General features: G+C 35.7%; 1 protein-coding gene across 3 annotated transcripts in view; it reads left to right on the top strand.

Annotated features, from left to right (window-relative positions):
* LOC111046226 (discoidin domain-containing receptor 2) overlaps positions 1 to 14,868 on the top strand; it is a 140,739-nt gene that overhangs the window by 95,597 nt on the left and 30,274 nt on the right. For all 3 annotated transcript variants that reach the window (XM_039430341.1, XM_039430344.1, XM_039430345.1), the window contains exons 6-8: positions 1,550 to 1,726; positions 9,081 to 9,214; positions 12,900 to 13,107. In XM_039430341.1, the coding sequence (XP_039286275.1) occupies positions 1,550 to 1,726; positions 9,081 to 9,214; positions 12,900 to 13,107 (519 nt within the window). The remainder of the gene's footprint in view (positions 1 to 1,549; positions 1,727 to 9,080; positions 9,215 to 12,899; positions 13,108 to 14,868) is intronic.

A 14,868-nucleotide genomic window follows, 5' to 3' on the forward strand; every position in this document is an offset into this window, starting at 1 on the left:
TTGTCAGATAATTCTTGAGTGCTGTAATAAAATCCTTCGAAGATTGGGTCTTGCACTGGAATCGGTTCGGATTTGCAAAATTGATTGGTCGTAGAAGTTGTAAGTAGCGGAGCGGGATCTTCTATATTTTTCTGCTAAATTTATTATCGGAAAAGAGTGCTCGAGAGAAAATATTGTCTCCTGGCGAGAAGGATAAACTGCGGCAAGCGTGAGAAATCCGAGAAACGTGGCAGGCTGCCAAGCCTATCCTTTAATCTCACTTGAAAAGAAAATTCTTGCTGGCTCTCGGGGACCACTGAAATTACTGAGATTCTCGTCCTCGCTACCTGATAATAATCGCTAGCACCCGGATTGTTCACATTGTGACGAGGATTTATGTAAGAGATTGAAGAAGTGTGTAATCTATTCCCATTATCAATTTTTTGAATACAAGTTTTCTCGATTCAGGAAATGGAGAATCGTTCTTCATTCTTGAAAAAATATTGGAATAGAAATGGACTAGCTATTTTCAAGGTGATCTATGTAGGATGAAATGAATTGGAATCATAGGGCTATTTCATAAGCACGGTATTCTAAGATCTAAACGAATTTGAAGCTTCTCCATACCGGTAGCATTTTATCAGAATAGCTGAAAAGTTTTTCTATTGCGCTCCTTCATCATAATTATGATACTAAACTATCTTACGGGTCAGACTCTTTATTATAAATGCTTGTCGTTCAGGAGTGAGAGGTATTTTTGTGTGTGAATGTGATTACAGACTTCTGCGCCACGAACACTACATTGATTTCACTTCTCATCAGCTATGCTATGCATACTTGTATCTTACTGTTTCTATATAAATACACATGTAAATCGAAGCATCAGCTGATAGAAATTGGAATCCTCGTTTTCTTGGCGCATTGGACTGTACGCAGCTCAAGGATACTGTATTCAATATTCAAATACTATATTCAGTATTTGGCAGCATGTCTTCTCATGTGCAAAACCTTGTTATAATACTTCAATCCATGACATGAATCTACATGAAAAGTGGAATATAAATTTTTGTATTATATGCAAGCAGTTGATTTCCAAATATTTCTCCCAAAAACAAAAAAGTGTCTTCCCTGTATGCATCTTTTTTGAAAATTAAAACACTGTAGATGTAGTGATCTCCAATATTATTTATCAGTCTCGAACTTCATTCAAAAGAACTTCCTTTTATTTTCCACTCTGTTCACTCCTTACCAGTATGCATCACTACTTTACCATTCACTTCACTTAACAGTCCATTCTTTCACAGTATACTTCTACAATATTCAATTGTAGAGTTTGGACGCGGTTCAAGGCACTGAGCTCAACCTTTAGCAGGCCAGGAGTATCTTAATGTTCTCATTTTTAATAAATTATGATTGATATTGATGAACAGATTTATAAATTATTCCATATACGAATATCATTCCGGTACTTTTAACAAAGTTAATTTCTCTAAACTCATCAATCATCTCGCAATTCTCTTCTTGGATGAGGTTTTAATTATTGCCATGTGTGATGCGTTTCTTGTTGCAGAGGGCGTGGTGAGCTACTCAATGCCCCAGGGCGACAAGCGGGGCTCCGGCTGGGAGTTCTTTGATGCCACCTACGATGGTCACTGGGATGTCGACCTACAGCGGGGACTGGGCCAGCTCACTGATGGCAAATTCGGACCCGACAGCTTCAAAAACGCCTATTACGATTACCACAGGAGTAAGTCACGTCTTCCATCTGTCTAAATCGAACACTCTTCCAATAGAACTATTACAGGTTCAACAGATTGATTTATATCCTGTAGTAGTCTCAATAAAATATTTCACTGAAGTCGATCAACTCAATAAAAAACAAAAAACGGACCAGAAATGTTTTGGTGTTTAAATTGTTTAGATCATAGTTATAGTGACGTCCACGTTACAATGGCAGTGGAGAAAGATAGGAGAACAACGTTGCCGATCCTCTTTGTATTGTCAATGCTTTCTATAGACGGTAACTGATACAGCTTTATTACATTTAGCTGACACAGCTTTATTACATTTACATAAATGTTCATTCTTGTTTAAAATAATCTATTATATTTTATTAAGCAAGAAATTATATTTCGGAATAATTTCATAATAAATTTTCACAATAATTGAGATTAAATATTTTGTCAATTAATTATTGATTCCACATTGTTGAAAGACTATCTGGCAACAGAGCAAAGCGAGAAAGAGAAAGCGCTATCCACTTTGTTGAATGATAGAAAAGGATAACTTGGATAACGTGGACCTAAAGATGTATTTCTGATGTCCCTATTTGAGAATCTCAACTCTTGTATTGATAGAACTTGCATAATTGAATGCTTAGTTATTTTATCATTCCCTTGTCTTAATGAATCACGATCAAGGTTAATAGGTGTACCTATGGCCAGTCCTTTTTCCGTACTGATTTATTTTGAATACACTAAGTTGCGTGTAGAATATTTATGTTATCCGAATGTTGAATGTTGGACTTCCAATTTCTGAAGGAACAAGCTTGTAGATAAGGACCTGCAGTATATTCTCGATAATAATAATACATATATGTTTATTCTGTAGTAATAGGCCTACATTAGTACCGTAGTATATCCTGCGAAAAAAATCCAATTAATATAATATTTTCAAGGCCTCCATAGATATGGATAACCCAATAATGAAAATTTTAGTTATTGATTTGAGACTGCGTTGAGTTCCTTGTCGCTCGAGGATTGAGTAGGCCTACCACATTTCATTGCAACCTGACAACATTTGTATTCATACATTTCACATCAGGGAGAATTCCTATGACAATGGAATCTGTTATTCAAACGTCGACACCGAACACAATCGGTTAGAAATGTTGTCAAGAATGCGCACTGGCTTGTGGAGGGAATCTGGAACCTGTAGACATAAACATTACAATTCACTGGGGTCAGAGCAGAGACAGGATCACTACAATTTCATCACTGGGCCCGCATACCACGAGTTTCTCCCAAATCGACTTTTCCGACTTCTTGAGAAACGCAAGTCAGTGACGTCACAACATCCCTGGAGAAGGGCGTCAGGGTGAACTAAAACCCTTTTCAAGCCTGCCGACCGTGAAAGGAATGTAATTAGACAAGGGTTGCGTGCAAGACAACTTAATGTTCTGCTGTGGAAGGGTGCACACTTCCACCTGGGGGGTTCGAGCACCCCCGAAAAGTCCTTCTGCTTCCGTGCACACAGAGAACTCTTCGATTTGTTATGCAATGCAAAGCGCCAGCCCACCTCAATTATGCGTCCGCAAAGTGTTCGCTAAAAATCAATGCTGAGTTTCGGTTGCAGAATCAATGCGAAATGAGGTTATTGTGTGTGAGGTGCCCTTACACTGGCTCGTGAAATTGAAGAGGGAGGGATGTTACTGTAGATATCAACTGGTAAGCATCAGTAATAATAAAGTTCAGTAATGAGATCAATGCTACGTTCCTGATATCCATAATTCTTCAGAAATTCAAGTTACAAAATTTTCAAATGGTGGGTGGGTGACGTCTGTTAACTTAAAATCAGGTTTTTACATCATAGATATCTTAAATTAGAATATAAGAATAATGATACCTGGAACTGATAATTTTAATAGTCATAACACTGGTAGGAATAATATTATTGACATTACCTAGCTGTTGACAAAATGGAAATCAATGACAGATTCTTGACGCAGAAACTTTGTATTGATACTGATCAAGTCCAATTATCTGGCCTGTGTATTCCAATTAGAATGGCATTGGATTGGTAACTCCTAATTACTATAGGCTAATTATTCACCAAATGACTGTCATCAACGTGTTTTGTAGTTTGTTCTGTTGCTTCTCAATCAAGGTAATTAGAATACTCACTCAAAATTATGTTGTCAGATTCCCTTATTTTGAAGTGGATAGTTAATGGTGGTCAACTTACACGTTCACTTTGTTTTGCTCCTAATCTATTCATCTTCATAACAATAGATATTTGTTTTTCCATTCGATTCGCGAACACGATGCAAGATTATTCATTCATGGAGAGATCTGCAATCTAAATTATTCATACTCAATTGTGGTAAAAATTACGGGTATATACTATACATCATAAATCAACTTTCTCAATATAGAAGAATGCCCTATTTTCTGTACATATTTATGAACATGCCTTTATTGATAACTCATTAATGATCCACAATCGACACTCTTTCTCAATCTAATGTTAGTGAACCGTGAATTATCATATCTTATGCCAGATTCACCCCATATTTGTTGTTATTTGCTTTTATTAGGTTATTGATTACGACTGTCATACCATTTGAATTGAATTGAATTTATTGCCAAAAATTACAAATACATATTTTTACAATACAATATAAATAACATTGATTGTAACTTAAGTGCATCAATGTAATCAATGTAATACTTGGCACTGCCAACATAAGATTCCTTGTGTGTTGGCAGTGAGTTGCAGTTTATTTATTCTGTATCAATTCAGGTCAGTATATGAATTAATATACAATTGATAATTTATCTAGTTGATCAATACGATATCAAGATCAAGGAAATAGAAAATAGGCTTCAACCAGAATTGTATGCTACAACATACTGCAGATATAACACGTAGGTTTCCATGAACATTCTCTCTGGCTTTATGAAATGTGCTTTATGAAAGGAATATAAAATGGTGAATTCGGAAAAGGAAGTGTGTCAAAATTGTATTCTGTGCACTTACTTTTAGAGCCGATCTCAGTGTAGGTCACAGAAAAAGTATCTTTCAATATTTACTGGACAAACATTTGTCCGGACAATATTTGTCTTTGCGCGAACTATCCACACATCCATTACAGGGCAAATATCAAACATCGTCTCGGAACTCTTCGTACTCAGAAGATAGAGGCCTCGTTCTTCCTCTGTCGAATAATATTAAGCTTTCGCTCAACATTCTCTCTTATTTTTCATTTTACGTATGTAAGATAAATATAAACATTCTATTAAAATATTAAAAATCGAATTTATTAAGCCAATCATTCAATGATTGGAGGTTTTCATGCTGTTATTGAATCATCACTAATAACTTCTAATTACAGAACCTTCAAACTTCGAGTTTGATGGTTCTAATGTATAAATACTTCTCATTAATCCTAGAACCTAAAGTCTTGAAAAAGTCTTATCAAATCTCTGAATGTGTACAAATTGAAAAACAGTGTTCTTTCCACAGTAAAACTAACTCGTTTCGTGAGGTTTTGAGAGATCTCCGTAATATTTGATTGAGAATTATCAAGTATCAATTTATATTATTATTAGTTTTCAAATTTCAATGACACTCTTTCTACACTAATATTATCTTTTATCACAACTTAACTATCTAACGCTTTAGTAACTGTAGTAAAATATCAGAAATATATTTACTATATACTAGCATTGTAGCAGTTGCATAGCCGTGTTTGATTGGAACGTATTCTGTGTGGGGTATTAGTTATAAGATGGATAACTGAGTTATTTGAAATATTATTATCGAAAAAAATTTGAGATCAGGAAAATGCAGATGTTTGATTGAAACTTATTCTGTGTTACGTATTGGTGATCCTATTATATTAAGCGAGCAATTTCTGTATACTTGTATATATTTTTTTATTTGGTTATTCAGTATCTTATATGTCCAACGGATCTGGAAAACGTCTCTAACGATTTTCACAAAATTTGGATTATAGTAGGTTTATGATAAAAAAAATCGATTGCACTAGGTATCATCATTGGGAAAACTCGCTGAAGGACATTAAAAGGATAATATTTATTGTTCTTTGGAAAAACAGATGATAATTTCGTCGTCTGTCGATAACAGAAGATGCGTGTGCCTGTGTGGGAGATCAGCTGTGTAATCAATCAGCTTACCGTATCTCGCGGAAAATATTATCTAGAAATTTTAATAGACTCGATCAAAATAATCTAATTTGTTGACATGACTCATGGTATATCATTCTAAATCAGAGTATATATCATAATATTCAAAGTTAATCATTATTTTACAGTTTTAAGTTATTAGTGAGTGTTATTTTGTTATTATATTTGGTTTGTAAACAATCTAAATTAGAACTTTTCTGTTTTCAAATATTTGGACTAAAATTTGGACCTGAATTCAAGTGTATGAAACATAACCTACTTCTTGGACCATTTATAGTGTATAAATAAAAATTCGGGGAAGAAACGGTTGTGGCTGTGCCTGCTAGTCCTTCTCAATCATTTTGAAGAATTGTGTTCTGTTTATCAATAAATTAATAAATAACGAGCGAAGCTCGGTGCCCCGATATTCAGATAAAAACTGGAAAGTTATTTGAAATATTATTACCAAATAACATTTAACATTATTTGAGATCAGGAAAGTACATAAGATTATTTCTCCAGAGTTTTTGTTTTTTAAATCGGTAATTTATGTCGTGTTATCACTTAATTATTAGGATTCTTGGTTTTTTACAGCATAAGAGAACAACTTGCTGTGAAAGAGACTGTACTTGTGCTGTAGTGGAGCTGTATAAATATTGCATCTCTAGAGCAATGAGTGTTGATTTCAATTCTATTTCGAGAGAGAAGTGATCTGGGGCAGGAAATCAATGACCGATGCGTTCTAGAGGGTATCTTTGGGTATAAAGTAAGATTAATGCAAAACCGTATCTTGCCTGGAGGGTCGTTCTCGTCCCGTTCAGGTTACAATAAGTGAGAGAGTGCTCCGTTGAAGCGAGGGGGATAGTTGATGGGTTAAATGTGTTATTGGCCAGATTGTGTGTCCCACAGAATGATAATCGTATCAACACCGGACTTTCCCCCGTCTCCCCGCACCACCATCATCAAAATAACCCTACGAAATACTTATGGATCCCTTTCCCCCTTTCACACCGAATCAACCACAGTTTGGTGACCCGTCTTTTGACAGGAAGGAAGGTGATAAACTGGATGATTTCATCAGTATGATCGAACAGCAGCCACTGGCTGGCCTTCTGACTTGATTAGCTGCAAAACGTTCCCCTGGAAAGTGCTTTCTGCTGCCCTGAAAATCAATATTAATGCTGTGCATGAGAAGTGGATCGTAGAACTTGGAAATCATTCTGTTCAGTAGTCGATTATTCAGAATGGATTGGAAGTTTATAATTCTTATATCAATACAAACAATAGCCTACTTATCATAATTTAAGTAGTTATTCGAGATTTATATTAGGTAATAAATGTGTTCTATAGCACATTGCAAACAGAATCTATCATTTTGATAATACTCCATATGCTAGGAAAGATGTTCGAATTTCATTATCCACAATTTTTTTAATAACTTGAATCAGTTTTTTATATAACTTGGTTCGTTAGCTGTAATCGATGAATGCCTTTTTTATCGAAATACTCTATTTCATTGAAACATTAAAAATAGTTATTAGTTGGATTGAACGCTCAACAGTTTACAATTATTGGTTTCTATTGAATTTCTCCTACCTCAGGGTCTCATAGTCAATGTTCTGTGAGACATAACATTAGCATTGATCTCATTAATAAATATAATTATTATCCAAGAAAACTGATTTGTAATTGAGAAAACACAAGTTGATATTGTAGGGTGGTTGAATTACAAAACTTTCCCCTGATTTTTCCTCTCCACTTACAAACCCGAATTTTCTCATGACTTGTTGAATAAGACAAGATGCTCAGATAAGATGCATCCAATCTCATTAGGCTGTATTAGACGCGCATCCATTGCCATCATCAACGCCTTGCCCGAAAGAAATAACGCGCGGCAAATGAGCCTCCACCCCCCCTTCGCGATGCGTTTGCGTTATCGTGTAGCCCAACAGATTAGGAGCAGCAGCAGCGGACGCGAATTTCCCCAACAAATTGAATTTTCCCCCCAGCCGCATCAACAGAGGGGGAAACGCGCCCGATAAGCAAAACACGTTGCTCTCCGAAGCTTCCGGGGTGCGTTGCGGGGGAGGTTCAGTTATCATCACCCCTGGTGATATGGCACATCATCACCGAACACCTCTTCCGGAGGGTGGTCCTTCAAACCCACCCCCCTCTACCATCGCCAATGCATTACGCACATATCATTGCTTCGGGTGATAATGTGACTGTCGCTAAACGCAGTGTATAGCTATATGCTGTACATGCACCACTCTAGAATGGCCACCGCCATTAAATAGATGCGATCTTTGAGTCCCCCGAATATGCGTCGCTTCACCGCGGGGTCTAACGGGTGTGAAAATTTCATGCCCCATAAATTACTCGAACACACATTAGGCATCCTGTTAACAGGTTTTCTTTTCCAGTTGCAAAGCTGTCAATTGGGTTGGAAATTTTCTGTCCAATTTAGTTTTCTTCATGCTTTTACTTGTTTACTCACATTTTTCCCGCGAATTTCGTAATATTATTGTTATTATCAAGATATGCATTTTTTCAGGGAATCAAAATTCAAGGCATTTTGTGGATGTTTTATGCACCCAAAATTATGTTCATCCTCTACTGACTCAGATTCACTGTGATTAACTCTATGTTCATTATTATGAATATTACTTCTTATCCCCGTATAACCTAGTTTGTGTTTTTTTACTGCTTCAATCCCCTATTAAATTGTTGATGATCATTTCAGTCTATCTTCTATTCAAATCTTCATCCACCGCAATTCATTCTCATTCTCATATTTTATGGATGTATAACTTATGAATCATAAGGATCACTTCCAAATATTCATTTCCTTGTAACACTTCTCAGCGTTTTCTTCTACTATATGAAGTGTTTTACTTCAGAATTCTCTTCTCAATGTAGATGATGATCTGTCATGAGCTGTTAAGTTTTGGATGATACACGAAACTTGCAAAAATTTGGAAAATAGTTGGACTTGAGAAACGTAGGAGCAACAATGATATAATAGGTATTGTATCACTTCCAGTTTTTCTAAAATATTATTTCCGAAAGAAATTACTATTGCTCATGTATCCATTATCATGTATATTTTATGTGTTGGGGAACTTGATTTTCCAACACAATTATTACACATATTTTTGATGTACATTAATTTAAGGTTGTTTTTGTGTGTTGCAGGTCAGGGTTGGGTGGGTTGGCGCAATGACAGTCGGAAAGGGAAGCCACTCGAGATCACGTTCGAGTTTGACCAAGTGAGAGAGTTCACCGCCATCCATCTTTATTGCAACAACGAGTTCACAAGTGAAGTGCAGGTCAGTCAAATTTCTCTTGATTTATCGTCCAATAACTTTATATTTTGATTCTTTAGAGATAAATCTGTAAATTCCATACATGGCATTAATATACATGGCATTTGCTAATGAAAGTTGAGAATCGTAATCCCACTTGATTGTGAATCATTATAGAGAAGAGGGAATTCGAGTCGTTTATTTTAGAGAGGCAAGGGTACTTCAACTGCTGTCGAAAAGTTGATTTCAACTGAGAACCTTTTCAGTTGAAAAGGTCTATGATTCTTGGAATGGATAACAGGAAATGGATCATGAAAAAAGGCCGGAGCAATCCAAGAAGTGAATAAAGAAGTGGTGGTGGTGGGAGAAGGGAAAAGGGACAATAATTGGAAAGTTTACTGTTTAGCCCAAGAAAAAGCAATTTTCAAGTTTGGCCTTCATCATAACAATAGAAGATATCAAATGGAATATATTCAAGGAAAAATTCTGTTTTCGAGAATCGAAGTTTATTCAGATAAAACATAATTTATGTTAATTGGAGTTTCATCACATAAATAATTATCATTATACAGTACTGTATTGTAGGGCGTATGAGGCAAATTGAGAATTGATTGAAGAAACAAATGAGAAGATTGAAAATTGTGGAGTATCAAGGATGTTAATTGAGAGAGGAACTTGAAATAATTATCATAGTTTTGTTGCCTGAAACTTTGTTTTTGAGTAGCAAAATAGAAAAGACTCTGTAAACATGACCCGGGAACAAGATCAGTGACCTCAATCGGTTGTTACTCCCCTTTTGTTTACAAGAATCACCAACAAAGGAAGCAGACAAACTTATATAGATATCAGTGGACATCTGAAGAAAAATAGCTTCTAGTTAATGGTTCAGTTGAATACAAATTCAAAGTTCAGTGTTCAAGTAACATTTGACCGAGCATGCGCGATCTTGTAAGGAAAGGATTGTGGGACATGTTTCCTTAGGTGGCGGATGAAGAAAAATTCATTCCATCCATGGTTGTCAAAGAACTGCACAGAAATAAATGCTTGGAAGTTGGGTTTATTGTACATGCTAGGCACGAAAGTATTTTTATGTTGGCAACAGTTACTACCTAGTCCTGATTCATGTTATGGGCTACTCTATTTATGTGCACAACTTGTTTCCTTGTTTCGTGTTCTCCATTAGAATAAAGGTCACATTTCGAAGGTTCACTAAGAAGTGATACAATTTCAGATTTGAGCGAGAAAAATGTATCACAAGGATATGTGTTGATCTTTTTTGCATAGATTGAGAGTAACTCAGGATATTCTGTCGCTTCAAATGATATTCCGTTAATGTAGGGGTTCATTTTGACGTGACAACGTCTTATAAATTGGTTTGCCGGGTGACACTTCAAGAAACTGCGTTACGTTCCCACGTTATGCGCTCACAATGAGAGCGAGTGAGAGCGTTCGTTTCGGTTCACGGTCGTCTGGAAAGAGCACGAATAGGAGCAGTGGCGAGTAACGCAACAGCAGCCCGGAGACATTCACCTGGAGAGAGAGTGAAACGGAGCAATCTTCTGCGACTGCGCCACTACTTGGTGAATAGGTTATGTGTTATGTGAATAGAATAAGTATAAGTGAATAGGTATAAGTGTAAGTATAATAGGTATAAGTGAATAGGTTATGTTGTAGTAATCACAATGTTGTGGTAGTTTTCAATCACAAAAGTAGTATAAATCGTTTCTCAGCCAATAATAATTCATTTAACTTGAAAAAATGAGCGCGACTTGCTATGTAAAAAATTGAATTGAGCACAGTTAGCCCGCCTAAGAGCGAGAGAGAGGGACAGAGTGATTTTGTTGAGGATGTGTGAAGGTAAAAATAAAATTTTGTTAATATGAAATTCAGTGCGAGATTATTTGTATAAACTAATGTTTTAAATATAATTCTTTGTATAAATAAATGTTTTAAATTGTTACTATTATTTCATCCTTCTTCCTACTATAGGAATGAATATTCACATTAAAATTATTTTACCACTCAAAGTCGTTGTCACGTAAAACTTTCGCCTGTATACCAACTTTACAGGCAACTATGTAATTTTTTATAATAAAAGCATGGAAACACAAGTATTTTGGGATTTCCAATTGTTGAAAAATATTGATTTGATCATTGGCTGTGTTCTTTTCTCTAGACCAGCAATGATTGAATATGATCATGAAAAGAATTCTCATTTCTTCCACCAAAAAATGGTGAATTCACAAAGTTTAGGGAAAATTTATTTTCCTCGATGAACATATTATCAAAACGAAAATGAGCATTTGTATTTCTCGTCCTTGAACTCTATTCTCAATTTCTGAATGCATAAATGACAGAAACCCTCATCGAAGAATTCAACATTATGAATGAGAATCTCTTATAAATATTTTTAACAGGCGTCTCTTAGTATATGATTCCGGCGAAATTTCCGTCCACATCATATCATCAATTAGTCATGAGCTCTCTCTCAAAATCGATATTGCTTTCAGGTTGTGCTTTTTCCGCAAATGAAAGGATCTCGAAAAATGCTTCATATTTCTATTCAACAGATGGATAAATCTTTGAGCGGATTTCTTCTCGGCATTTCCTTCTTAATATTTCCGTTTCGGAGATAAGGCGTTAAAAGAATAAGCGTGCTTTAGAAAGAGCGAGAGAGGAGAAAGGAAGACGATACTTACTCGCATTACTAGGGATGGGGGTGGGAATCAACAGGCTAGTTCTTGAGAAAGCTTTCCTTGAATATTCCATCCACAAGTCCGTCCTTCAGGAATACGTTGTGAATTTAAGCTCCCACTTGCCATTCCTCTCTCTTCATCTGTCACCGTCCTTCTCAACCGCACACTGTGTTCCTCTATTTCACTCTCACTTTCATTGTGAGTATAGCCGCGTTTTAAGAAGCACTTCCTCCACTGCCCAGAGCAAAAGTGCTCTCAGAAGTTTTGTCTCGAGTTGTGAGGTCTCTGAAATGTAATGTTTCTCACAGAGGAAAAAGCAACATTTGGCGGATGAAACCACACTTGAGAAATCCTATGAATAGTCTTCGTTTGCTTTAAACTTCATTTTCCGTTCCGCATTGCATCTAGAATATGGTTCGAATACGATTATGAAACCCATCTGAACAAATGCACTTTTGCACAATGCACAAATTCAAAGTCTTGAAAAAAACTCTTGAAGAAGAACATAGTAGTCCTAATATTTATTGTTACAGGATTATAATAGGCATAAATTCTCACTATCATTGTCACGGCAGTCGAAAGAGAAAATGTCTACTAGTGGTTTAGTTAACTCCCCTCCTCTTCAACAATATTTTCTTTAGAAATTCTGATATAGTTTTCAAAGGCAAGATCAAATCAACGACAGTCAGTTTTAAAGGGTGAAATTCATCAGGAACAATCCAATACAAAGCTACAGTAGTATGTTTTTTTAATGGAATTATCCATTGAAAAATATATTAACGACGGATTCCGAATGAATATGAAATTTGAAAATTCCTTTGGATTTTGGTATCGTATTCTATACAAACTACAACTTTCATGTAAACTATCAGAAATAGTTCTTTTTCTGCTGTGATTTTTTCCTCTCTGTGGAATTATATTCTCCATACAATAATTACTTCCAATTTTCAGTTAGTTTCATCCATATTTCTTCCCTCATATTGATAATATTGTGATATTTTGTTGTGTTGCAGGTATTCTCTGAAATCCAGATAATGTTCAGCATAGGCGGCAAGATCTACTCGGGGAATCCTATTTCGTTCATGTACATGGAGGACCGAATATTCGAGCACTCGAGGAATGTGTCCATCAAACTGCATCACCGCGTCGGCAAGTACGTCAAGCTGAGAATGCAGTTTGCTGCCAAGTGGATCATGATCAGCGAAGTCACCTTTGATTCTGGTCAGTTTCATTGTTGTTCTTCTATTTATAGAGTAGCAGGCTATTAGAGAAAACTTATTCATAGGATTGTTTTATTCTATGTTAGTTCTCATTAAGTTCTGGTATTGTTCATTCCACCATGTGCCCCTGTTTTTCACTGAGGTTGAATTTTTATTCTTACTACCGTTTCATGACTAGGATAAATAAAAGATCCAATTGATTTGAGTCAATAGGCCTGTCGATGATTAATACCTACTTGATACAACACTTTTGCTAACCGAATATAATTATTCAGTTATTCATTAGGGGTATTTTGATAGGGCTTCTTGAAATAGTCGTGTCTCAAATGAAATAATGCGATTTATGACCCGTTCAAGTATTTTGATTGATTTACTTCCAATAGTTGTGTCTGGAATGAAATAATGTAAGAGCATTTGTGAATCTTTGTAATTATTTTGTTATCATTCATATATCCGGTCAACACGGCTAATCCGTTCTCGATTATTGTAGAATTGAATGGAAAATCTGTTAATGTATTGCTTTAACAGCGAAACATTTTCAATTTACAGCTGACGAGCTGTTAAGAAATTCCCAGTTATTGCAAATACCCACGTCTGTATTGTACACTACGGCAATGAATCATTCAATTCTCCTTCTTCCTTCTTATAAAGGCAATATATTTCTATATAAATAATTATCAACCCTCTGGACGCAAGAAACTTCCATCTGAGAACAATACACCAAGTGCAAATACTCTCAAGTCGAGCCATAATTCTATTTAGTTAGTTGCCGAAACAAAAGATTTCGAGTGGTCCCCCCGTTTAGTTCACAACAAACGGTGGACTTTTCCCCTCGCTGAGTGGGTTCTTATCTCGAACCAGTTCGTCAATTCATCCATTATACTATGGCTTGCTGCTAACGGTGGTGTGAGAGAGGGAGGGGGCTCAGGGTGTCGCGAAAGAAGTGCGGAAATTGCAAGGGATTGAAGATGGGGGTTGTCGAAAAGTAAAAGTCCCCAACCCTTCTCTGAGCTGCGAAATGACTGCGTTTGGAATCGGTATTTTGGCAAAGAGCCATCAAAAATAGACACACAAAGTTTCGCCTTTGAGGCTGGAGTGATTCTCATGCCCTTTTCACAGTTGAACTTCTCAGTTATGTTCAGAACTCGTGTAAGATTCTAGTGTGACACACAATAATAAGCTCACTTCCACTGTTGAATACTGCTCGCATATTGTATTGCAATAATTAATGATATAGAAATTACTAGAAGCATGTAGAAGCCAAAAATCTATTACATTCTTTCATGAAAGATATCGATTCCTAATATTATTTCAAATAGATATATTGCAAATAATAATTCGTACACCATACATGAACTGAATGAGAACTATACAGTGCAAAGGTCTCATATGCTGAATAATTATGTACCAAATATTAATGGAATGGAATTTAATAACTGTTGTTTATTTATTCTAGAATTTTATATTACATTGCAAGACAGTAATGAACATAGAATTCTATTTTTAACAATACATTCCAATCAACAATCAATACAACATGTACTGTTTTATAAGTTCATTCTTTAATGTACTATACCTTCAATTTCATACTTGATTCGATCCCAAAAGAAAGTTAGTTATGATAATATTTCTGTCTAACTTTATCAAGAAATTAGAATAATCCAATGGATAACAGTTGTATGTAATTTTACCACATATTTATAACGGTGTTGGAGTTTCTCTCACGTTTCTATTAACACGAAAGTCTGAAATCAGAATGAAT

Source organism: Nilaparvata lugens, chromosome 6 (genome assembly GCF_014356525.2).
Source record: "Nilaparvata lugens isolate BPH chromosome 6, ASM1435652v1, whole genome shotgun sequence".
In the NCBI taxonomy this organism is placed as follows: domain Eukaryota; kingdom Metazoa; phylum Arthropoda; class Insecta; order Hemiptera; family Delphacidae; genus Nilaparvata; species Nilaparvata lugens.